The sequence below is a fragment of the Sphaeramia orbicularis genome, chromosome 1 (assembly GCF_902148855.1).
Source record: "Sphaeramia orbicularis chromosome 1, fSphaOr1.1, whole genome shotgun sequence".
Classification (NCBI taxonomy): Eukaryota; Metazoa; Chordata; class Actinopteri; order Kurtiformes; family Apogonidae; genus Sphaeramia; species Sphaeramia orbicularis.
In genome coordinates, this window is record NC_043957.1 from 15,178,502 (window position 1) to 15,205,760 (window position 27,259).

General features: G+C 39.7%; 1 protein-coding gene across 1 annotated transcript in view; it reads right to left on the reverse strand.

The window, feature by feature from the left end:
- Positions 1 to 22,892, reverse strand: part of kcnh1b (potassium voltage-gated channel, subfamily H (eag-related), member 1b) — a 38,380-nt gene extending 15,488 nt beyond the window's left edge. The window contains 9 exon segments of the mRNA XM_030156769.1: positions 5,447 to 5,876; positions 8,171 to 8,563; positions 13,094 to 13,200; positions 13,203 to 13,211; positions 14,433 to 14,521; positions 14,523 to 14,559; positions 15,234 to 15,340; positions 15,531 to 15,654; positions 22,767 to 22,892. Coding sequence (XP_030012629.1) covers positions 5,447 to 5,876; positions 8,171 to 8,563; positions 13,094 to 13,200; positions 13,203 to 13,211; positions 14,433 to 14,521; positions 14,523 to 14,559; positions 15,234 to 15,340; positions 15,531 to 15,654; positions 22,767 to 22,839 — 1,369 coding nt within the window. The 5' untranslated portion in view covers positions 22,840 to 22,892.
- Between the last annotated feature and the right edge of the window lie 4,367 nt (positions 22,893 to 27,259).

Here is a 27,259-nt window from a genome sequence, read left to right on the forward strand (position 1 = left end):
GAGAAGCTGATGAAACGACTCAGTTCTTGGATAAAATAAAACTTCTGACAACTTGAGTTTGCCATTGAGGACCTGGTGGGAGTCGGAGCACTGTGATTGGTCGGCTGAACCCGTGTTACTCAGCTCATCAATACAGACTGACTCAGCCTTTCAGGATGTGGATCGATACGAGCCCCGTCTCCACCTGCAATCTGGGCATGCCAACATGCTGCGACCTCCACAGAGATCAGAGTTCAGCCTCTGGACTGGAGCCAGACCAGAACGGACTGGTCCTGGTGGATTCTACGGTCCTGGTGGGTTCTAAGTTTGTTAAATAAAGTCACCGGTTACGGGCTGGTGTCACTGATCCAGATGATGACGGCGTTTTTCCAGGAGTGAACTCTGTGTCTCTGGATACAACCAGACTATGAGACTTTAACGTTGGCTGAACTGAGCCGAAGCTGAAAATGCCCACGTGCTACTATGACGATGTGATTAATGAGCTGAGTCCGGTCTGGCCTCTGAAACCCAGATGGATGTTTCTGCACAGAAAATGGACCAGTTATTTCTGTCCTTCCTCTCGCATCCTCATCCTCACACTCCACTTTATAAACTCTCTCTATGCTAATGACCCGGACTCATCCTGATCCAGAACGCTGGCTGTCATGGCAACCGCATCCGTCTGCAGCCTCCAGCGGCTCCCAGCTGACAGAGGGGGGTTAATCCAGTGCTCAGCCTCGTTCACAGCTCCTCGGCGATCTAAATACCCAGCCTGCACTGCAGTTTCAGTACCGGAGCCCAGAGGGACAAATGGGAAGTGGAACTGGGTCAGAAGTTTACTTTATAGGGATGTTCTGCGACCTTTTGATCTGATTTGAAGGATCCTGTTGCCGCCGATGTTCTGAGACTCAAAGTGTTTTGCGTTAAATCCATGAGGAAGCAGAAATGTACGATGCTGATATGTGAATAAATCCAGTCTTTGTGAAGGTGACGCCAAACAGGCAGAAGATCCTGATATGACACCGAACGACAGCAGCTTCCAATTGACGAGACAAATTGTCAACACTGAAGCTCTTCATCCTTGGGTTCAGAGATGAAAGCTTTTAGCTGCTCTGGAGAAGCTCTGCTGACTGTCACAAACACACTTCACTGTTACAAACTGTCCTGGTCTACTGTGAGTCTGCTGATTGGCTTCAGATACGAACCAGGACCAGGACCATGGGGTCGTCATCCACAGATTGAAGAGTTCAACATCAAGGAAACTGATATTTGAGGTTTCTGATAAAGTTAAGAACTGTGTTAGATTTACACATCTGAAGACGGACTTCAACACCAGACATCTACTTACAGATCTTCAACACCTCTTCTACAAAGGGAAGTCTGTAGGTACAAGTCAGAACTAGAACATTCTTAGAAATGAGGGCTGAGTAATAAAGTCAGACACATTGATATGTATCAGAATAAATGTCACATCATTGTTTCTGAACCGGACCTTTGTCACCAGTTCTGTTCATAATTTTTATGGACAGAATTTCCAAGCGCAGCCAGGGGCCGGAGGGGGTCCGGTTTGGTGACTACAGGATTTCGTCTCTGCTTTTTGCAGATGACGTTGTCCTGTTGGCCTCATCGAACCTGGACCTTCAGCGTGCCCTGGGGCGGTTTGCCGCTGAGTGTGAAGCGAGTGGGATGAGGATCAGCACCTCCAAATCCGAGGCCATGGTTCTCGACCGGAAAAAGGTGGTTTGCCCTCTCCGGGTCGGCGGAGAGTCTTTGTCCCAAGTGGAGGAGTTTAAGTATCTTGGGGTCTTGTTCACGAGTGAGGGAAGGATGGAGTGTGAGATTGACAGACAGGTGCAGCGGCTGCAGTGATGCAGTCGCTGTATCAGTTGGTTGTGGTGAAGAAGGAGATGAGCCGAGAGGCAAAGCTCGCGATTTACCAGTCAATCTACGTTCCTACCCTCACCTATGGTCATGAGCTTTGGGTCATGACCAAAAGGACAAGATCCCGGATACAAGCGGTCAAAATGAGCTTCCTCCGTAGAGTGGCTGGGCGCACCCTTAAGGATAGGGTGAGGAGCTCAGTCACCATGGAGGAGCTCAGAGTAGAGCCGCTGCTCCTCCACATCGAGAGGGGCCAGCTGAGGTGGCTCGGGCATCTGTTTCGGTTGCCTCCTGGACGCCTCCCTGGGGAGGTGTTCCGGGCGTGTCCCACTGGGAGGAGGCCTCAGGGAAGACCCAGGACACGTTGGAGAGACTATATCTCTTGGCTGGCCTGGGAACGCCTTGGGGTCCCCCCGGAAGAGCTGGAGGAGGTGTCTGGGGAGAGGGAAGTCTGGGCATCCCTGCTTAGACTGTTGCCCCCACGACCCGGCCCCAGATAAGCGGCAGATAATGGATGGATGGATCATTGTTTCTTTAAGTTTAAAGGCTGAGTTTTGGTCCTGAGTGAAGGTTGGTCCTTCTGGTCTGAGTCTTAGATGTTCATTGACATGAAAAACTGAGGCCGTGATGGTTCAGAAGAGTTGGAGCCATGATGTCCACCTGCAGATGCTTGATTGGTTTTTGGACAAGTGTTGGCTCGGTTCTTGACTGTGACTTTGACTGTTAATCACCTATTTTTAGTTCATTAGAAAGATCACGACGATGTTTATTATTTGTCTTTTCTCTGAACCTTTTATAAAGTTTGTCTCGTGTCTAAACTGAACCAAACCTTTGACTTGATGCCATCAAAGTCTAAACCAGGGGTGTCAAACATACGGCCCATGGGCAAAAACCAGCCCGCCAAATGGTCCAATCCGTCAGACAGGATGAATATGTGCAATGTAAAAATTACATTGAAAATATAAACAGTCAATGGTGTCAAACTCATTTTAGTTTAGGGGCTACATACAGTAAAACAATAGAATAATAATCTGTAAATAATGACAACTCCAAATTCAAACTCCAAAATTTTAACAAGATTCTACCTGTTACTAAATGTTTAGTGTATTTGTAGATCCACTATGATCTGTAATGCCGTAACGCACATGTATCCAGTCCAACTTTATTCATGAAGCGCTTTAAAAATAACGCAGTTGGCCAAAGTCCTACATACAAATAAAACACATAAATGAGTTGTAAACAATAAAAGCAAACTCAAAACTAAAGCAAACCAGTAAAAAAAAACAAAAACCAAAAACATAAAAACAATAAAAGCCAACATCTCAACCTGAGTTAAAAGCCAAAGAGAAGAAACACATTTTAAGTGGAAAAATTGTACTTATTTTTCTGTAGAAATTTGAGGTTGTTCCGGTTATTCACATTTTTTTGTGAAAGAATAATTTCTAATTTGTAAACAATTTAATTTAAATTGTGCTTATTTTTTCACAAAACAAAGAGAAAAGTTTGGAGTTGTCATGATTCATGAGTTTAAACACTACTGGTCTAAACACTACAGTCCTGTAGGATTCACTGTTGATGGTTTAATATTTTCATATATGTCGTTTTGAGAATGAGTAGAAATTGATCCATTGAGTCCTTCATGTGATGGACCAGAAACACCAATAGAAAACCTAACTTTAACCTGGTGTGAATATGTTTGAACAGTTAATAAAATACAGAACATGGCTGAGAATATCAGTACATAAAATACAATGAGGAAGAGAATGGATGGATGGAAAATACAATGAGCAGCGCCTGAACACCTCACGATTGTAAACTTGACTGATGTTTCTGTTACTGTTCAGACATTTATGTTTGACTGACAGTGATTTAGAGCCTAACACTCTCCTCTTTCTCTTCACTCGAAGAATCGATGGAGGTCGATTCCAACACCAGCGTTTAAATGGAAACAGAAGATTCCTTCAGATGAACCGATGACACACAGACGGACAGACACCTCCACAGTGTGAACCTGAGTCACACGGTGTGAGACCATTGATCAATTATTGACAGACTGTCAGACTGTGGGCGGGGCCTCTCCTTGTTTGTGCACACAGGGATTGTGAGAAATCACATCTAGTCTGAAGGACAAAGACATTCGACATCAGACAGCAAACTCCACTTTCTTCTCTTATTGTCAGATTATTCATGTTCTTACCAAATTCTGTTCAAGTTCAATGATTTGCAAATCTCATTAACCTGTATTTTACTCACAACAGGACACACATCAAATACTTAAACTAAGAAAATTAACCACCTGAGCAAAAAATAAATAAATAAATAAAAATCAGGTAATGTTGAATCTGATGGGAGTTACACATTGGACAAAAGGTTGAAGAACCAGATGAAGGAACACTAACATCTAATAAGGTTAAATATCAACAGGACTGGATATAAAAAGATCATCTTAGAGACAGAGGTTCAACAACATGAGAAAAAAAATGAGTCGAACTGTGGAACAAAGGAAGAATAATGTTCATTCAGACTTCTCATCTCATCTACAGAACATAATATAATCCACAGATTCAGAAAATCTGTATAAATCTCTGACACAAGGGATGAGGCTGAACATCAGTCCTGGATGTGGCTGATCTTCAGGTCCTCAGGCTGCACCGCATTAAAACTACACATGATTCTGTGATTAAATCAGTGCATGGGCTGAGGAACATTTCCACAAACCACTGTCTGAACACAGTTCACCATCACATCCACAAATGCAGGTTAAAGCTCCGTCATGTAAAGAAGCCGTAGGTGAACATGATCCAGAAATGGCACCATCTTCTGTGGACCAAAGCTCATTAAAATGGACTGAGGCAAAGTGTAAAACTGATCTGAGGTCAGACCAATCAGATTGTGAGATTGTGTTGGTAACCATGGACACTGTCCTCTGGATTAAAGACCACGACTTTTACAGAGAACACCTGGAATATTTCCTCCAGAGCATGTTCAACCACAGATGCTTCTTTTCCAACAGCATGGCTTCATAGTAGAAGAGTCCTGGTCCTGAACTGGCCTGATGACGTCCAGACCTTTCACCAAAGAGCAGGACTGTGGATCCTCTAGAATCTACATCAGACCAGAACAGGACAACATTCCTTTAAGGTCCAGTCTGACCCCTTTTTTTTTCTTAAAATGAATGATTTTCTCAATTTAAACATTTAATGTATTCCAACTGTTCTGGAGTTCAGGTTGGAAATGCAGGTTTTGTTTCTTGTCCGTCCTTCAGCTTTGGTTCAGTTTGGGGCTGTTCTTTGACTTGGTTTACCAGTTTACCAGCTGTACTCGTTACTGATGTTAGTTAATTTTCTTTGAGACAATTGATGAGTTCAATAGTTTGATTAGTTAATATGTATTGTTGTTATCTTTCCTGTTCTGAAACTTTTGGTTCCTTGTTTGGAGAACCTCATCTGGATCCAGCTGTCACCTATCATTTTAACTGTGATACAATGTGAGGACGGAAAAGAGTCTAAACATCACGATACATTCATCATATCGATGATGCCTGTTTCATTAGTTTGAATACTGTGAATGAATGATAAAGACTTACATCCGATCATCATCATGGCCACAGCAAAGATCTTCTCGCCATCGGTGTTGGGGGCGATGTTCCCAAAGCCGATGCTGGTCAGGCTGGTCATGGTGAAGTACAGCGAGGTGATGTAGACCGAGTCTTTGCTGGGTCCACCCTCCCAGCGGCCCGAGCCCGAGGTGTTGAAGCGATACGGCGTCCCCACCGTCTCACCCAGCAGGTACAGCCAGCTGTCCATTCTCACGCTGTTGGTGTCCTCATCAATCACCTCGTAGTCCCCAATGCTGTACCAGATGCAGGCCAGCCAATGGGCTGCCAGCCCGAACACGCACACCAGCAGAACTAGAACCGCAGCACCGTACTCTATGTAGTGGTCCAACTTCCTGGCAACACGACCCAGACGCAGCAGACGGACGACCTTCAGGGAACTGAAGAGGCTGCTGATGCCCTGGAGATGAGGAGGAAGAGGAGGAAGAGGAGGAGAAGGAGGAGGAGGAGGAGAAGGAGGTGGAGGAAGAGTTTGACAAATGAAAACATAAAGTGACTTCATAATAAAAATGCCGATGAATTAGTTTTCATCAACGTGGCATGGATAGCTGTCAATGGAACCGAGGATAAACTGGATTTTCCAGATGGGTTTGACCAGTTTCAGATTCAGTGATTGATTGATTGAATGATTGTGGGTTTTTATTACTTTGTCTTCAGTTTTCAGCCAGATCTGTTCTTAAATCATCTCTGTGATCAGACAAAATCCACAGCGTTGAAGGTTAAATCTAAAGTGAACTTCACATCAGTATTGGTGTGAACTGGATGCTTTTATTGATCTTTATTTTATAAAAGGATTTATTGATTAAATGGCATCACACAAACAGACCCTGTTGTCTTCATTGTCCACTGTCCATCCAACCGGTTTGACAGTTTTATCTGCAAACTGTTTCTACGTCCACAAGTGTCCTCTTCATGTACGAACATAATGAAAATGAGAAACTGTTAAAGACTCAAGTAAAGTATGAAGACAAATGAACCGATATTAACTTGAACGTCCAGCGGTTAATGTCATCACATCAACAGGATCGAAACAAAGACAGGATCAAAAACAGTGTCAAGTCCACACTGTAGTGGAATTGACTAAATATTAAACTCCTCAATGGAATAAAATCAAATGAACAAATTGTTTTATCATGTTTTATAAAAAGTCCAACTCTAGAAACAAGGTCTGCAGTAGGAGTTTAACTGCATGTGGATTTATTTTGATCAGTGTTTGTTAAATATGACATTAACGAGATAAAAGTGAAGATGAACAAAAAGAACCGAAAACCTGGACTCTGCGGGTTTAACTCCTGATGTGTGAGATGTGTCTGTTCTGTGACTGAAACATGTATGAAACATGTATGACTGACTCTGCCTCTCACTGTCGCGTTGGACTCGTCTCATCGACCACTCACAGACTGTCCTCAGCGGTGAAACTCCCAGCATGCACTTGTGTCCATTAGCGGCGCGTGCAGCCCGTGAGCTGAGGCCGATGGACTGAATCCATGACACCTCAGTGAACAAACACTGTGGACAGACTCAGACTCAGACTCTTATCTTTGTTTACGGTCACGAAGCCGTTATCTAACGACCGACAAAAAACATCCTTATGTAACGATGATAATGACAAAACATCCTGAGAGGATCTGATGAATGTGAGACAGAATCTTCGGGAAAGATGAAGAGCTGAAATAAAATCAGATCAGAGCAGATTTTCGATAAATGATCCCTTTCTACAGATCATCTTCTACCTGAGATGTTCTGTAGAGAAACAGGATTTAGTTCAATTAGAAGTGGATTATTCTGTCATATTTACACGTAATCCAGGTCAAACTCATGAACAGTTTTATCACTTAACAATAAGTGGAGATAAGAAGTACGGCTTCTGAGAATTTAACACAAATATCTGGACTTTCTACTTCTTACATTTTCTAAACAGACTTAAGTTTTGTTTCATCTGAGATGAATTAAAGATGGTTTATTATTGATGATTAAAGTCCAGGTAGTTACAGTAGATTTATTCCATTTGTTCCAAGGATCTGAACTGAACTTTAAATCTGTTTAAGATCTTTTAGAAAATAACCTGAAATTTAAGGATCACGTCTTATCGACTCTTTAAAGGGCATTTGGATGTTTTACCTGATTTATTTACATATTTTAACAACGTCCTTCCATTTGTCATGTTCTATTTGTCCTGTATTACATATAATGTCTGAAGGGTTATTACTGAATGCTGGTTCACTGTTCTGTTCCTCAGAGTTTTAATCCCAGTCAGATGTTTCCAGTTAAAGGTTAAATAAAGTAAAAATACATTCTAAAAGTCCGAACCAGACCAATCAGACAGTAAATGATTGAATATCATAGAAAAGGCATCTGATTTACATATTGGAGTTAATATTGATTATTTTCACTCTGTTGTTTCTGAATTGAAATGTGAAGGTGATGTAGAATAAACGAGTTTAGACTAAATAAACCCTGTTTGATCGTGGTCCGGAGCCTCGGATGTTTGTGGACTCTGCATTCAGACGCTGTGGATGTTGAACTGTGCTGTGGTCTCCATCTTTAATTTGACACCTCAGCTGGACACATTGCAGCTGCAGGAAGTCAGCTCGGCGGGGTTTGGCTCATCAATAGGAGAATGAGACTCAACTATTTACAGACATTTAATTGGAGGATGTTAACACAGAACCCAGACATAAATGGAGAACTGACCTCGTCAACGTTCTCGAAGGCATTGATGACGTCATATGGCAGACAGGACAGCAGGTCGATGACGAACCAGGTCTTGACGTAGTTCATGCGGATGAGTTTGGGGTCAGAGATGACCTCGCCAGCCGGACCCACGAAGGTGGTGTGGAAGTTGAGGACGATGTCGACCAGGAAGATGACGTCCACGATGCTGTCCACCACCAGCCAGGTCACGTTATTCTGCTTGGTCTTGAAGGACACGTTGTAGGGCACCATGATGGCGGTGTAGAAGGTGAGGATGAGGATGACCCAGTCCCACGTGGTCTTGAACAGGCAGTAATGCAGGATGATGTGTGGTGGTGTTTTGGGTGTTTCCTGTTTGTACTGAGGCAGGATATCGGAGCCGAGCTGCAGAACCTGAAACGAACACAAACATAGGACAGCGCATTATCGTCCAGTGTTTTCTATTTTAGTTGAATTTTAACTATTTTACTAAGATCTGAAAGCTGGTGTTGAACTCAGGCTCATATATACAGTTGTTTAATGTGTCTGTTGAATGAAGCAAAGACAGACATTAAGTGATACCTGTAGTGAATTTTCATTGCTAGCTATCTGAAAAGATCATGTATAATACTAGCAGTTCCATCCAGTAACTTAAGTTATAGCGCATTGTCTAGTATGTGCGAGTCCTAAGTCACTGCTCCATCAGACATGGTCAGACACATGCTGCCTCCTTCATGGGCTGTTCCCGCATCAGTAGTTATGCAGACTTATTGTATTGTACGATTACCTGGGCTATGATGGACTGGTCACTGACCCCGTGAAGCAGAAACTAAGCAAAGATGACACATTATCGGCCGGTGCTGGGTCGCATCCCTCGGACAATGGGGGAGTGCAATGCTTACGGCTACACAAACAATAAGCGTGAATGCGTACTTTCCACTCAATCTCACTCACTGACTCCTGCCTGTTTACTCATACTCCATCACCCAGAATCAACCCAGGTACGTCACCTCTATAGGCTCTACCCCCACTCATAATTCACGTAATAAATAGGACCAGTGTGGTGCATTTATGATGATTTTCTTACTGAATTTGCACCTCTCTTGCTTATAAGTAATACACAAAGCACAATTAACGTCGTAAGCATGACCACTACAGGTACACTTTAAATTAAATGACCACAGGTTTGTTTTAGTCTAAGTAATATTTTATGTCTACAAACAACCATCTGTTTTCCTCAACTTTCACTGAGACCACAAACAACGAACGAATGATTTGACTTTTATCGACCTTGACCTTTGACATTTATCTGATGGACAGATCACATTCTGGAAGGATGACACAAAACTGCTGTAAAAGAGGAAAGAGCCATGAATTATTTTGAAAAAGAAGAATTCAACACCAAAACAGGGCTCTGAAGCTTTTAGATCTGGGTCTTTCCATGAAACTGGGTTAATTTTGGTATCTGGCACTTTGGCAGCTTTTTTAGATCCGATAATAAAATAGAAATTTAGGCATATTTCCCCCCAGGATGTACCTAATGAGGACCTCAAATAAATGCAAAAACAAAAAAAATTATACTCTTGCTGTAATCCATCCAAAAATTAATGAATTTTTAATAAAATATCGAGGCCAAAAATAGGACCAAAATTGGGACAGGAAAAGATACCTAGGTGTCAGTGCATTTGATCTGGCAAACATGGCTTGAAATGGTCTTATAAGCCGCGATAAATAAAGATACTGTGTTAAATTTGATGATCCTAGTGGTTTTTCTAATACAGATGTGGGTTTTTCATGAATCTCAGTCTCATTCCAGGTTATGTGTGTAACCCATCGTGTCCACTCACATTACATGAGAAACCTGCCCATTTAAACACAAATAAATTGTTAGTGATTTTGCAACAGCAGTCTTTTTTTCAATGAAACACTCTGCCTTGCATATTTATGTCGATTCCCTAAATGTACCTGTGAGAATAAAAAGACATTCGAAAAAATAGTGGCATGTCATTTTTGTGTCCTTTTTACCATGTTACATGCAGATTTTTGTATGCACGCATCAAATAAAATTGTGTTATATCTGAAAAATAGCTTCTCTTATCTAAATATTTACCTCCGCCAAGGAGGTTATGTTTTTGCCAGGGTTTGTTTGTTTGTTTGTTTGTCTGTCTGTCTGTTTGTTTGTCTGTCCGTTACTGTGCAACATAACTCAAAAAGTTCTGGACAGATTTGGATGAAATTTTCAGGGTTTGTTGGAAATGGGATAAGGAAGAAATGATTAAATTTTGGTGGTGATCGGGGGTGGGGGGCCCACGAGGGGGGGGGGGGGGGCACTGATCGTTAGTGTGCAACATAACTCAAAAAGTTATGGACAGATTTGGATGAAATTTTCAGGGTTTGTTGGAAATGGGATAAGGAAGAAATGATTAAATTTTGGTGGTTATCGGGGGGGGGGGGGGGGCACTGATCATTACTGTGCAACATAACTCAAAAAGTTCTGGACAGATTTGGATGAAATTTTCAGGGTTTGTTGGAAATGGGATAAGGAAGAAATGATTAAATTTTGGTGGTGATCGGGGGTGGGGGGGGCCCACGGGGGGGGCCACTGATCAGCCTTGGCGGAGGTCTGCGCTCTCCGAGTGCTTCTAGTTATTTTTAAAATAGATTTAAAGTGCTTCCAAACTTGCTTTGAATTTTTGGCCCCTCTTTCCTGTTTTTAGGGACCAGTTTCATAGAAGCACCCAACTTTAGAACATCATCTTGGGCTTTTAACTACTTTCTGATATTTTACAGATGAAACAATGACTTAATTGAGAAAATACAATAACCATCAGATTAAGAGACAGTTTAAAAAGAAATTCCTGAGAATCTTAATATCATCAATCCGATGAAGCCAGACTCTGCTGGTTCTGATCTGAAACATCTCAGCACTGACTAATCTATAATAATAATAATTCACCATTCTAATGGATTATTTGAATATTTGGATGTTGAATATTATCAGGTCTTGGCTAAACCAGTAAAGACTAAAAAACAACAAAGAAATAGAACCAAAGGAAATGCATGATAAAGTCATACATTGAATTAAATATACAGTGAAGATAATCTGGTCTGAAGTCACTAAATAAACCTGTTTCCTTGGGTTCAGAATTAGCTTCAACTAGCAGCTGCAGCCCTTTGATAATGGATTAATTAATTAATGTCCTTGTCATTATCTCCTGCAGTAAATGCAAATATTAGTCTAAGCTAATTACGACAAAGGACTGATCAGTAACACAACGCCTACAAGAGGTTTCCAACAGATCACTAATGGAGACCATGATGAGGTGTTGTAGATTCATTTAACTGGAAGTTTCATGAGCATCTGCTTGTTGTTTTTCACAGTATTCGACTAAATGCAACCCTGTTTGAAGAACTGTCATATTTCAGCCCTAATCGTGGTCTTTTCTAAACCTGAACCATGTTACTGCAGCTCTTTTACTTTTCTCCAAACCTTCCTTTGGTGAAAAAAACATTGAATAGTTTCAGTCCAATTGATGGACAGGCACGATGATCAATATATCAGCCAGATAATGGACCACAGGGTAAAACATTTGTTACATTTATTTATTATTTATCATCTAGAAATATAGAGGAAATCCCAAGTTAAAGAACCAACTAATCACTAATTACCACTATTAATGCTCATTTGTAGATATTAGTAAGGTTAATATAATAGTTTTTTAGATTTTACCTGTTAAACCCTGGTCCATTTGTTTCAGTCTGACAAACCAATGGATTAGCCAACAGCAGAAGCTTCATTCATATTAAAACCAAATTATGATCAGAAAACAGTATAGGTAAATGAAATCAAATTTTATTTATATAGCGCCAAATTATAACAAAGTTATCTCATGACACCTTACATATAGAGAAGGTCTAAACCAGACTCTTAGGTAAGGTTAGTAAGGTTAGAAGGTAAGACAACATTCATTATCACCTCTTCATAATGTGACCTTTACTTTTGTTATTGTTTGTCTCATTCAGTGAGTTTTATTGGTAGAGAAATAATACTTATACTGTTGGATCTGTTTAATCTTAGCTTAGCATTGCTAAGTTGGTGTCACTGGTCTATTGTTTTATTAAATTATTCATGACATATGCGGGTCTCAGTGTTAGGTTTACAGATTTGACCATGAGGAAACGAGGATCTTCACTGTTCCATGTTCCACTTTGTTCAGCAGCTGCTTTCAGACCAACACAAAGTGCATCATTTATAATCCATGAGCCTCAGCATCAGGCTTAGATCATAAAACTAATGCGAAGCTTCCCTGAAGGACCTGAGGTACCGGGGGACTCAGGTGGATCCACCTGGATCCCCAATCTGCTGATGCACTTCACAAAACTCAACCAGCATAATTTCAGCACAAAAAACACTAACTTTGATGAAGTAGGTCTTTAAGAAAAGCTCCTGAACATCCACTGGGTCACAGTTCCAACCTAGAAAAGCACTTGGATCAGTCCCCCCCCACCCCGATCACCACTAAAATTTAATCATTTGTTCCTTGAGCCGGTATCAATATTTCCTGAAAATTTCATCCAAATCCATCCATAAATTTTTGAGTTATCTTGCTAACAGACAGACAGACAAACAAACCCCGATGAAAACATAACCTCCGTCGTTCCTTGGCGGAGCTAAAAAACACTTTAAGTCACTCTAAGTCTTTACAGTCAAACTATGAGCAGACAGGTTGATGAGAACTTGAAGGAAACCAACACTTTAGATGACAAAGTCAAGGGACTCCAGTACACAGACCATGACAACCAAGTGAGTCCGAATCAACAGGAGGAACAGAAATTGTTACACATTATGACTCATCAACTCATTATATGAATAAAATAAATAAATAAATAAACTCATGTAGATCTTGCAGATCTTGTGGACCATGAGCACATGGTGGATCTTACCTCTGCAAGCCTCGAATGCTTGTGGACATTCTCTCCTTTGTGAACGGTCGGAGCAAGCTGTTGAAGAACTCCACGACTGCTAGTCAACGCACGAGTCAGACGCGAAATTTACCCCAACCTGAAGAAAACACAACACACAGCGTCACTACATGGAAAAAAAACAGACAAAACGAATAAGAGACGATTGCACAGATCTGGATTCAGGGTCCGAGGTCTGGGGTTCAGGGTATGAGGATAAGGTTGAAGTTTGGGGCTCTGGATTCAAGGTTTGGGATTTGGGCTTCAGATGTTCACTCTGGGTTAGCCATATATAGGACAAATACAATGTTAGACTATTTCTGAATGTGCTGTGTGTTTGAGGGTTTGTGTCATGGTGACACCTCACTCTTAGATATGAAGTTCATCTGGATCCACTGTGTCTTCCTTTTTGGCGATATCAGCAGTGCTTACATCCTTGGAGATGTCGGCATTGTCTCCTGACCCTGGAGATATCTGCAGGGTCCCCTCAATCTGTAAACATTCTGGCTCTGGAGATGGGGAGGGCATTGTAAAGCAAGTGGACACTAACTGCACAACAACTGGGCGCCAACAAAAGATATCTCCAGTCGAGAGGGGCCATAAAAATTATCATCAAACCACACTCACACCCCATAATGTTTGACATGCAACAATGTCGGACAGTCAATGGTGTGACATTCTCTACTTGTATAAGAACCTAGAATCTTTAATGTTAGTCAGTCGATTTCTGCAACTTCTGTTATATGTACTTGATTCCTTTTAAGTAAACTCACAGGGGTAGGCTTGCAGGAGGTGCTGGAGCCTATCTCAGCTACCTATGGGCGAAGACGGGGTACACCCTGGATGAGTCATCAGTTCATCGCAGAGCCGACATATAGAGACAAACAACCAATCACTCTCACATTCACACCGATGAGCAATTTTAGGTTGACCAATTAACCTATCAGTGCATGTCTTTGGATGGTGGGAGAAAGCTGGAGTAGCTGGAAGAGAACCCGCGCAGACATGGGGAGAGCAAGCAAACTCCACACAGAAAGGTCTCTGGTTGGAATTAAACCAGGACCTTTTTGCTGTGCTATCCATGCATCACCATGTCACCATCAACTCTATCTCTTGTCTCAAAATTTTTTCTATTAGGATCTCAGGGCATCTGGGTTCAGGGTTCAGATGCTGGGGTTTGTGGTCCAGAATTCATGGTTTATGGATCAGGAATTAGGTTTCAGACATCAAGGATCTGGCTCTGGGGGGTTCAGGGTTCAGGTATTGGGTTTAGGATTCAGGTTTCAGTATTCAGGGTTTGTGGTTCAGGTTCAGCTCATACCTTTTGAGGAGTCATCTTCTATTGGCTGTTTGAAGGCTGTGATGTCACTGAAGGTGCAGAGGAACAGAACCACCTTGTCCGCTCGTTCCGATTGGAGCAATTTTCACAAAAAACCAGACGGGCATCCCTGCAACAGAGACCAGAACCCAGGTTCAGTAAATACATCGACCTGCAGTAAGACTCAGGTTTAATAACGCCATCATATCAATGGTTTTTATTTTTATTCCTTCTGGTCCTGAAGGGGGTCCGACCCCCTTCGGTGGTTTTCATGAAGTCTACATTTAATCCAAGTGTGTCCTGTTGGGAGTCAGATCCCTTTAATAAGTTATTATTTAATGGTAGAAATCAGACTGACATTTACACACAAAAGAGTTACGTTAACGTTAAGTCTCACATTTAGGGCTTTTATTTGTGAAAGGTATAACAGAAGTGGAGAATCTGATCATGATTTTGACACCAAGCAGCAGAAAATACATCCTAGGTTTTAAATGTTCAGACATCTCTTGTAGATTAGAAGGAAAATGAGAACGTTGTTGAGTTTTTCGGTCCAACTAATTTGCTGTTTGCATCCTGTGATGACTGTGAACATGTGGATTGCTTTAATAATGATCCAACAAAAAACTTTCTAAAGGTCCAGATGTTACTGAATGTCAACACTGTGGTTAAAACAGCTTCAGTCTGGATCTGAACCGGTCTGGAGGTCTGTGAATCTGGTTCATGCTGAGTTTCTGGGTTTTCGAGGGCTCAGGTCCTCAGATAAACATTTAAAATAAACATCAACCCCTGCTCAGATCTACTCACGGTTTTTCTTGTACATTAGAATCTCGAAGGAGTTCATCTCATAGCTCTCGAAGGTCTGTCGGACCTTCTCGCTCGTCTCTTTGTCCGTCAGTTCTCCATACATGAAACTGTAGGAGATCACAGAAATATAGTCTCTGATTTAACTCTTATTTGCTCATTTATTCTTATTCAACATGATGAAAAACACTGAAACATTATTTGACAAAGTAAAAATAAACCAATATAATTAAAATGATAAATGCTGACAGATGTTTTGAATGTTTTTAATGGTCCATCCTAGTACCGGTGTGGTCGTACCTGCAGGTGCTGCTCTTCTGCATGACCTCGGCCCGATGGTATCCAGACAGTTTACAGAATCCATCGTTACTGTAGACAATGGGCCAGTCCACAATCTGAGCATTTCCCAGCACGAAGTTGGTATCTGACGAGAGGAAGCAGATACAGTATTAGGATGAACGGAGACACATGGACAGAACCAGGTGGATTCATCACATCCATCCACCACTAACCATCCAATCAGAAGGAGTTTCTGACCAATTACTGCTGCTCTTTAAACGTTTAAAACCATTTAACTTTCCCTGCGCGAACCTTTCAGTCTGTTACAGCTAATGATACCAGAACTGAATCCAGTAATCAATCAGACATCGACTCTTACATTAAAGTGATTGAAGCCTCTTTAATGTCAGGATTTTCTGGCATCTATTCTCCTCTCTCTTCTGGCAGTAATGAACATCTCAACCAAACCAAACGGACAAGGTCATCACTGAAAGCATCACCAAACAGATAATGACAACGACAAAGGCAAAAATGAAAGACGAAAACCACATGAAACACGAAAACAACCAAAATCAAATAAGGATGACACATGAAACTGACTTAAAGATAAAAGCTTGTTAACTGCGTTAGAATGTTTATTTTATCCATGACCGTGATCTTTTCCTAATGTGAACCTTGTTGGTTTTGTGTCTAAACAAACTTTTATAGTAATATGATATATACTTGCGCTTTTACCCATGGGGAACTACGGGTTCTAGATTCTCTGATACAGTTCATTCCTTTACTTTCTTGGTAAATCCCACTGGCATTTTAATTTGAATAACCTCTCAGCTGGCATGTCTGTTCTGCACATGAAATTTGACACCATAGCAACATGGGCCTATTGTTTATCTGTTGCTAGGTAACCCGCTTCAATGATGATTCTATGATTCGAGGCATAGCAATGTGATTGTAAGGATGTTGTATTCCAACATTACTAACATCCAGGCCGGTGCACAGATAAACCCCTAGTGGTGGTCAAACACCTGCACTTTTGCCCTGGACGAGAAAAGTACCCTTTCTGCTGGAGCCCAATTGTTTCTTCATTCATCAAGAGTTAAGAATAAAAAATACTCTCTCTGTCATCAATTCCCCCAAATGTGTTTTGATATCTGACGCAGCTGGCATTTATTTGAAATCTTGTGAGAATTCTGCCCCAACCTGCTCTGTGCCCCTCACAAGTCCCCGCCCCACCCTTCCCTTTTCCTCCTCCACATAGTGCTCATGCAGTGCTGAACCAGACCAGGCCAAACTGCTGCAGCCTACTTCTCCTCTGATCCATAGCATCAGACAGACAGGTAATGACAGTGTTTGTGCAACCCCCTGACATTGTTTGGTGTTAAATTAACCATAACATTAGTACCGCTGAAAACATTATCTCGCTACTGGCTCGACGTTTCCTAAAGAACAAAAAAAAAATTGGACCAATGGCCCTGTAGCTTACCCGCCAAATTAAAAGCTTTGGGAAATGTATCCAGATGCCATTTATTATCACCCAGTTCTGTGTATTTATTATATTACAGAAATAGCCCATGTTTTGGTCATATTCCAATCAGATTTGTAAAAAATTCAAATTCCAACTTGATATCATTGATTCTTACTGATTTATTGGATCAATCCACTTCCTATGTCTTATAATAGGAAAATTTTTCAAAGTCGCACCAAATCCAGAATCAGATCGGGATCGAAATAATTGCAATACCTTGTGTTGACGTCATCGTAAAGAAGCTGTATACTAAGTTTGAAGTCAATCAGAACTGTAGTTTCGGAGAAAAAGACGATTGAAATTTTTTCCCCAGAAGAGCCCATGTTAAATTTTCCGTAAGTTCCCGGATCCAGAAGAAGATCCTGATCAGCATGTGGACATTATGTTTTGGTCATCTCCCCATCAGGGGTGGACTGGAGAAATTTCAACTTCATATCATTTATATTTCAGATCCGGATCCAAATAATTTCACTAACTTTTGTTGACATCATCATAAAGAAGCTGTATACCAAGTTTGAAGCCAATCGGAATTGTAGTTTCGGAGAAGAAGACGATTGAAATTTTTTTAACGGATGACAGACAACGACAGACGCCGCCGCTGACAATAGGTTACGGCCTGTCGGCCGGTAAGCTAACAAACAAAAACTCATTAAATCTATGATTTCACAGCCTTGTTCAGCTATTTACTGGTGTTTATCATGTTTAGTGAAGAGATAGGGAAAGAGATACAAGCAAGCAGGCAGGAAGACCAACAGGCAGATAGGCCGAGAATTTAAAGACAGTTTTACTGTTCTACAACTTAGACAAGTTCACTAGCTTTGTTTCATTTAAAATCATAATTATTGAAATGAAGGTAGGTCTTAAGTTGAGCTAAATGACAGTCTGGTGAGGGTTATTGTCGTATATTACTATTGTAATGTTTATGCTTCAACTCTGTCAGAAAACAGTAAAAAAAAAAATGTGTGCACTGTGTTGTCAGCTTTATAGAGATTCTGTAAGTCACTCTTGATTATTATGCCCTTTTTTTTGGCTTAAGCACCTGCCCCCCAAAATGTCTCTGCCTGTGCCTGCTAATATCTCCCAAAATATTGGTCCTATCAACTTGCCGTTTTTGATAGTCTCTTCCTTGACCAAAAATACACAAATATGCCAAACTGCAGCAGTCAACTCTTTCCAGATTTTATGTGATGCCCGAGACACACACACAGAGTCCACTTCCATTTTATAATATAGATAGATGCTATTTTGTTCACACGAACATAAATTTCTCATTCGGTCTGATCGTCCTCCTTTTAAGGTTTGTCCATATTTAACGACCTCACATATTCTTTATTTCTTCACCAAACAACGTGACATCTCTAAACATGGGTTGTTCTTAATCTGTTCTCTGGTCTGAGGATGTGGTTTATGGTTTATTACATTGCCTGAATGAATAAACTAAACACTGAGTCTGTGTGACATTTACAGACACAGGATTCTGATAGATTATTATTTTAGTGACTCACCCAGTGGCGCCCCCATCAGGACCAACACTGCACTGAGCTGTAATGAGCAGTGCAGTCTTTAGGGGGCGCCAGCAGTTCCAACTTCTCTAGTTACATTTAATTAATGGGTGATGTTTGTTCCACTGCTCATAGTCATGTTATCATCAGCCATCTCCTGAAGCGCTTTATCCTCACTAGGGTCATGGGGGTGCTGGAGCCTATCCCATCTACTTAAGGGTGAAGGCGGGGTACACCCTGGACATGCCGCCAGTTCATCAAAGGGCTGACAGATAGAGACAAACAACCAGTCATTCTGACATTCACACCACTCATACTCGTGTTAATTAAACGTTCAGATGGAGGTTTTCAGCCGCTAGCATCACTGACCCAACAACACTGACTGGTAGCGCTGCTAAAACAGAACAACCTGGGTCTACTAGTGATTAAACACCACAAAAAACACAACTACAGGTTCTATTCCATTTCTGTGATTCAGTCCTCTACATCTGATGCTGTAGTGTTTAATTTATGTACATTTACAGACGCTGGCACTTCACATGTACTGAAATACCAGGTCACATGACACCACTGGCTGTAGCTTTAACAATAAATACAATTAAACCAGGGTTTGTTTTTTCTGTAAAATCTGAGATTTGTCTCTGGACATGCTCTAAAATTACAGAGGATGTATTTCACTTTTTGGTTCATTTCTAAAAATTTACAGAATTTCTATTGACAAATCATCTTGATATTATTTTAAGAAAAAATCCTTGTCGTGGACAATGTGTAGAAACATCTAAAACAGGGTTTTTCAATTATCGTATTTCTGAAGTGCATTTAAATGCATCAGACCTGATTATTACAATTATCTGATAACTAATAGTTATCAGATTTTTAAGGTCATGTAAACAGACTCTTTAAAGCTGCGTATGACTTTTGTCACCAATTTTTCATCAATTCTGTGAAACCCAAGTCATAGCCTAAGTATCACTAATCCGTAAGTCTTTCCATGATTACGCACGTGAATCTCTTCCCTCACAGTGAACAATTTCAAAGAGTACTCCACCAAACTACAGCTGAAAGATAAGACACCAAACCACAGCTGAACGATAAAACACCCAACTACAGCTGAAAGAAAAAACACCAAACTACAGCTGAACGATAAAACATGAAACTACAGCTGAACAAGAAAACACCAAACTACAGCTGAAAGAAAAAACACCAAACTACTGCTGAAAGATAAGACACCAAACTACAGCTGAACGATAAAACACCAAACTACAGCTGAAAGAAAAAACACCAAACTACAGCTGAACGATAAAACACCAAACTACAGCTGAACGATAAAACACCAAACTACAGCTGAAAGAAAAACACCAAACTACAGCTGAAAGAAAAAACACCAAACTACAGCTGAAAGATAAGGTTGGCCAGTTTCTGTTCTGCATTTTTTAGGAAAGAAATAACTACATTGCAACAGCATTAATATTATTATATAATTATAACAACATTTAATAAGGAAAATAGAATTAATTATTGAGTCATGATACACTCAATGACATAGTCATCTGTGGCGCAGAATGACTCTGAATGTCTCTGGCAACGCATTTCAGGCATTTTGTCCAAGTAGAATTACCGTTGCGCATGCGCAAATGGGCAGTTGATCCGGTAGACAGGCAGTAGAACCAACCAATAAAGATGGAAGACGCTATCACTGCAACCAGTGTTCCGTGTTGTAAAACCTTTACATTTTAAAGTCAAGACTTTAATATGCATAGCCTAATGTGTAGACCTATTATTATTTTGTATCAAATGTATGGTGCGGTAGGAAGGATTTTCCTGTGGGCGCGCCGGCACAGCAAAACCTTACCAACAGAAACACTGGAACTAGAGGATGATGTTAGGAGACTGGAAAAGCACAATGAACATGCCCTCTCTTCATCCTCTTACTCAGAAACAGATTCTGTATGACAACATTTCCACCGGTGAAGCAGAGGCAGTTATGGTGAGGACAAAATACCGCTTTTATGGTATCAGCAATAAAACCAGTAAATTACTGGTATGGCAACTGAAAAAGGAAGGCAACTCAGAAAGGAAGACACAGAAAAAAATATACATTTTATTAGAACTGAGGAGGGTAGATGGTTAGAAGATCCAACAGATATTAGTTCAAAAATACTATCAAGCATTGTATAAAACCGATCATGGCACTGAAAGTGATGAAATAAAGCAATTTTTGGATAAGTTTCCCCTCCCAAAGATTGAGGCAACAGACATTCATCTTCTTAATGTTGGTTTTTGTTTGGACACAAAAGATGTCCTTCAACATTAAGTCAAAAGATCAAAACAAAAACTGTTGACCCATTTTGTCCAATGTTAAGTACACTGTTGTCCATAAAGCCGCTTTCAGACACATTCCTCTTCTTATTAATATTTCTATCTTACAATGAGACACTGAGTCCCAGTTACACTTCATTCATTCTTCTGGCTGCTTTATCTTCGAGAGGGTCAAAGGGGTGCTGGGTCCCAGACTCTCAGCTACCACTGGGCAAAGGCAAGGTTCACCCTAGACGTGTCATCACAGGGCTGACATATAGAGAACCAACGACACATCACTCACACATTCACACCTATGGGCAGTTTAGATTAACTAATTAATCTATATGTGCATGTCTTTGGATGGTGGGAGGAAGACAGATTACCTGGACAGAACCTACACAAACATGGGGAGAACATGCAAACACAGAAAGGTCCGCCCCTGTTGGCTGGTGTTTGAATCAAATCCAGAACCTTCTTGCTATGAGGCAACAGCGCTAACCACTGCACCACCATGTTGCCCCTGTTACACTTCATCGACAGTGAGTTAGTCACAATCATTTCATTAGAAGAGGTAAGAATATTTTATCCCAAATTTATGGAGAACAGTGTATAGAAATAAAGTCAGTATTAACAGTTAAGTTGTTTTTTAATTATTTTGGGCTGTTCATCCTCTATAAGTGGATCATCCTCTAAGCTATTGGACTTATTTTCACATTTTTGTAACATAATTTAGATGGTTCCAGTGTTTTCTTTAAGTCTGTATATTTGTAGGTTCCATAGCCAGCAAAAAAAAGCAATTTTTTCATATAAATTAAACAGTATCACGATTTTGGACTTATTACCATATTTATTTAGTGGAGATAATAAATTTTAAAAAACACCATTTACTAATTTAAACTATTTACTTAGTAATGTCATTGCCTACAATAATTTTAAATTGTGTTTAAGTCTCATAATAATGTTTTTACTGTTCACACGGTAAATGTCAAATTATTATTATTATAATGCAAGCTTTTATATATGTTTTTATATTATTAGTATATCAGTCAAACAGATTATTTTTAGTTCTAAGTGAAAGTTGAACAAACCTGATGTTGTGTTTTTCAATTATACACAAAACCACTAAAACTTGTATTTTATGATTGTGTACTTATTTTCTGTTTTCACTATTTGCTGCCTTTCATTGAATTAAATCTAAAGTCAACTAGCGCCATTTGATGAACAGGATAGCATTAATGGTTTTGTTTTCTTTTTTATGATCAGATTATTAACTTATCGACAAGTAAAACATTCAAAATGATTACAGTAATTAAATATTTGTTCCACATTATGGTTTTAACTGAAAATGTCACATAGCCAAATGAACCATAAAGAATCAATATTATCACGACTATCATTAAAACACAGACTACATCACAGTAATATTATTTTATCATCTGGAATTATTTCACATTTAGAGTTTTGGTGAATCTTAAATGTGACTGTGTTTGATGAGTATAAATGAGAACACCATCTTTGAAACCAAACCCTGATTCTGACTTTTAACATTAAAACCGTCACAAAGTTTAGACTGAACGTTAAACTCATTAGATCTGACATGGAATCAGATTTTATCCATCAACCATAATCGGATTAAATATTAGTAAATCTATAAAAGGTCAAGTCCAGTCTGATCCCATTGATCAGATAAACCTCTATATTAACGGACCGGAACCAGGACCTGATCATGATGTGGTCCAGTCCTGTGTTTACACATCACTGATCTGCAGGTGAAATTAAACCGGTTCTGGTTCGGCGTGTTGAAATAAACAGCTGGTGCAGCATGGGGCACGTGCAGCCTCCAGACGCCTGATGGGAAACCGAACGGAACCACGGAGGTTGAATAACATCACGGACATACGGCGGAGGCGGACGGACCGGGTTACCTACCGTTGGACCTGCGGACGATGTTCTCCAGGAACGTGTTCTGAGGGGCCACGAGCCCCCGCCGTCCTCCCGCCATCCTGCGTCCTCCCGCAGCGCGAGCAACGCCGCTTCCCGCCGCTCACATATCGGATGCTGCAAGTGCCCCCCCTCCACCCCCCCAGCTCAGCAAGACTGGGATTGGCAGATGGCTGCAGCACGAGCACCGCGGAGGAGGAGGAGGAAGAAGAGGAGGTACAGAGACTTTAGACCAGACCGAGAGAGAAAGAGAGAGAGAGAGAGAGAGAGAGAGAGAGAGAGAGAGACAAAGAGAGAGAGAGAGAGAGACAGGTAGAGACCAGCAGAAGGCGGGGCATCTATGACGTCACTGTTTCCACACGTGAGTCTGGTTTAGTGATGTTCGATACCACTGATTTCCTTTCCGAGTAAAATTCTGGCTGGTATCGGCAATAACGATCCTATTCCGATACTTTGTACAAATACACTTAATGTCTGAAAAAAAAGTGTGTTTTAAATCATAACTTCATAAAGAATACAAGACATGAGAGTAATTATTATTTAATTATTAAGAACTATTATAAAAATGAAAACTTGCATTTGTATGCTGCGTTCCAGGGAACCCGTAACTCGTGCTTTTCCAACCTTCTACAGGTGAAAATGCACTGGAATGTCAGTCAAACCTGTGACTTCCCACCCGTGAACTCGTACCAGATCGATGTACTTCCAGTTCTGAGCTCTGAGGTCACGTAGCCTGTGAAACAACAATGGCGGCCCCAGTGGATTCAATGTTTATGCAAATTGTTTATTAAAACAAGGTATTGCTCTAATGTTTTTTATCTGCTAAAGTTCTGCATAATCAGCAGCTACTCTAGTGTTAGCTAGTTTTCAATCCGTTGAGTGCCAGAGTAAATTAATGCCTAATACGTATCCAAATATACAAATAATGTAACAAAAAGATAAAACACCTTCTCTTGCCTTATGCACCATTTTTACTCCTCTGTTTCCCTCAAAAAACAAAGAGGGAGAACCCCCCCCCCTCCTGTATGTTCCACCATACTGGTTTGTTTACATCTAACTACCACAATTTCTCTGGCAGTTTGGCGTGACTTGCTTGGAATGCTACAAAGTTGTGAGTCTTGGCTTGAAGTCATGACTTACAGGCTCAAAAACCTGCCTGGAAGGCAACATAATTCATGTTACATGAACGTGTTAACATGAAACATGAAAATACTGAACATATGACACTTGAACAAAAGCATCCAACACTGACACTTTCCCTCATTCACAAGTTTTTGTTAAGGATCAATAATATATTTACTGTTTTCCCCTTTAGTCTGTTCCATTTTTTGCTCAGAACCTCTCCTGACTCTGAAAAGACTCTGTGCTGGTGCAGAGGTGGCAGTCATTCCCAGGTATCTTAGAGCTGGGAAGGACTGACTGAGAAGTGTGACACAGTACACAATTACCCAGGTGGAAGAAGAAGTAGTTCCCACAAGTCATGTATCATTTGGACAAGATCCCAATAGTTTAACTACTTTCCACTGTGTTCCTGATATACATTACCACAAATGACTGAAGTATCAAAAGTATTGACATTTAAATGAATGAATGAATGAATGAATGAATGAATTTATTTATTTATTTATTTTGGTTTTACATCAATCATTGTACTCAGTACATCAATCGTAATAAACAAAAAAAACAAAAAAGGAATAGGCTAGAAGCAAAAGCTTTTTTTTTTTGCCTGTCCTTTTCAACTAATACGCTGCTTATATCAACTTAAATGTGTACAGCATTGAGCATTCACACCATAATAATAACAAATAAAAAAATTTTTTAAAAATCAACAACAAAAGCACATCTACCATCTCAATTCGATATTTCTGAATAATTTAAACTTAAAGTACTCTTTTTTTTTTTTTTAACTTCGCCAAAGGAGTGGATAATTTAAGTGCATCATAAGGTCCCATAATTTCACACCCACAATCCCAATTCATCTAGACTTCACATCTGTCCTCATTTTAATCCACTCACATATATGAAAATCTCTGAAATTCGAATTACTCTCTCTTAATTCCAAGAAACCACGACTGGTCTTTGAGACATACTATTTTTATTCTTCATGTTCCATATACCTATTTAGAAACAATTCTTATACATCTTTTTAAATATATATTTATGTTTGTATTTTCCTTTATCTCCTGTTCTAGATTGTTCCACAAAGTCACTCTACAGCTTGTTATGCACATACTTGTCATTGTTGTTCTTACTTCATGTTTTTAAACTTTAGCTCTCCCCTTAGATTGTACCCTCCTTCTCTTTCAGTGATTTGTGACACCAAAGTGATTTGTTCCATTAATTCTATTATTGCCAGAGATGTTGATCTGTCCGTTCTGAATCCATACTGACTTTCTGTAAGTAGATTGTGTTTTTCAATGAATTGATCTAGTCTGTCTGTAAATAGTTTTTCAAGTATTTTGGAGAATTGTGGGAGTAAAGAAGCAGGACTGTAGTTAGTGTAATGATGTCTATCCCCAGTTTTAAACAGCGGTATTAATTTTGCTATTTTCATTTTATCCAGAAATGTATCTGATTGAAAAGACAAGTTGCAGATGTGGGTCAGTGGTTTTGTGATTTCATCAATAACGTTCTTCACTGTTGCCATGTTGATATCATTCCAGTCTGTAGAGGTTTTGTTTTTACAGTTTCTCACTATCTTCCATGATTTCTTTTTCATCACCCGCTCCTACAAAAATTGTGTTTGGGTTTCTATCCCCCAGATCTTCTATACTTCCACATTCTGTTGTCTCTGGCTCCTTTATTTTTGTTGCTAATTCTGGTCCCACATTTATGGAGAATCTGTTAAAACCATTCACCACATTTTCTATATTATTAATGGTCTGGTCCTTTTCACTTAAGTATTCTGGGTAATTTGTGTTTTGGATTCTTGTCTCACAATACCATTTAGAACATTCCATATACCTTTAATGTTACTTTTAATTTTTTCCAATAATTATTATAATATCTTTCTTACATGTCTTCATAATGTTAGTTAATTTATTTTTATATTTTTTATACTTTTCCTCTGTCTCTGTGGTTCTGTGCTTTACAAATTGTCTATATAATCTATTTTTCTTTTTGCAGGCATTTTGCAGCCCCTTAGTGACCCACGGACTATTTGTATGTTTATGTATATTCTTATATTGCTTTATAGGACAATTTTTATTATATAACAAGTTAAATATATTTAGAAATTCCTCATATGCTTTATCAGTATCTTTTTCTTTGTAAATGGTCTCCCAGTTCTGTATCATTAAGTCATTTTTAATGCAATCATAGCTTCCTCTGTTTTTATTCTTGTGTATTTATAATTATTGATATCCTTTTTCCTTCTATAAGTACAGTTATATAAAGCAAAAATAGGCAGGTGGTCACTGATGTCTGTTAGTAAGAGTCCACTTTATGTATTGTTTTCCAAGATGTTGTAAATATATTATCTATTAAAGTGGCACAATGGGAAGTGATCCTACTTGGTTTGGTGACTGTCGGATATAAGCCCATGCTAAACATTGTGTTTATAAATTCTTCTGCCATTTTGTGTTTCTTTGGGTTTAGGAGGTCAATGTTAAAATCACCACAGATGTATAGAACCTTCTGTGTTGTTACCTTTGAGAACATGTCTTCCATCCAGTCTCCAAACACCTCAATATTTGATCCAGGAGATCTGTATATACAACTAATTATTATGCTCTTCATCTTTCCAAAACACATTTTTATTGTAATACACTCAAGTAAGTCATCCACAGCTGCAGTCATTTTTTCCAATTATTTTACATTTCAAACCATTTTCAATGTATATTGCCACTCCCTCCTCCATTTTTTGTTCTTTCTGTTGATATAATTAAATTCATAATAAACATCTAGTTCAAAATCTGCTCCCTTTTCACTGTTGATCCAGGTTTCTGATACAGCTGTTATATATATCTTATGTTCTGATTTCATTATTGCATTATATTGATTTTCTGTATAATAAGGTGTTGTTGATGTTGCTGAGTAGGTATTCTCCAGATCAGTATTATTTTCTGTATCTTGTGCTTTGTGTTCAGTGTAATGGAAGTGTCCAGTTCTCTTGTCCGTTTTTCTGTCATGATTGTGTGTTATGTTTTGTCCCTGAGTTTTGATAATTTCCTCATTATGTTAGGTTCCATCAGAATTTGTCCAATTCTCCAATGTCTCAGATGACCAGGACCTTTGCCTCCTCAGGGCCTCCTTTCAGTTAATAAATACTTTGCAGTTTTGTGTCCATGTATTTTGTATGTTTCCCTGCTTCCTCAGGAGATAGCCTTTCTGGCTATGTCCGCATTTTTTTTGGTCAAATATTCATTTAGATAGATGTCCAATCCTTTTAGTTTTCTCCCTTGTTTTTAATAGTTGAATTTTATACTTTCTGTGGCAATCTTATTATTATGGCTGGTTTTCCTGTGTTGTTTCTCCGTGGG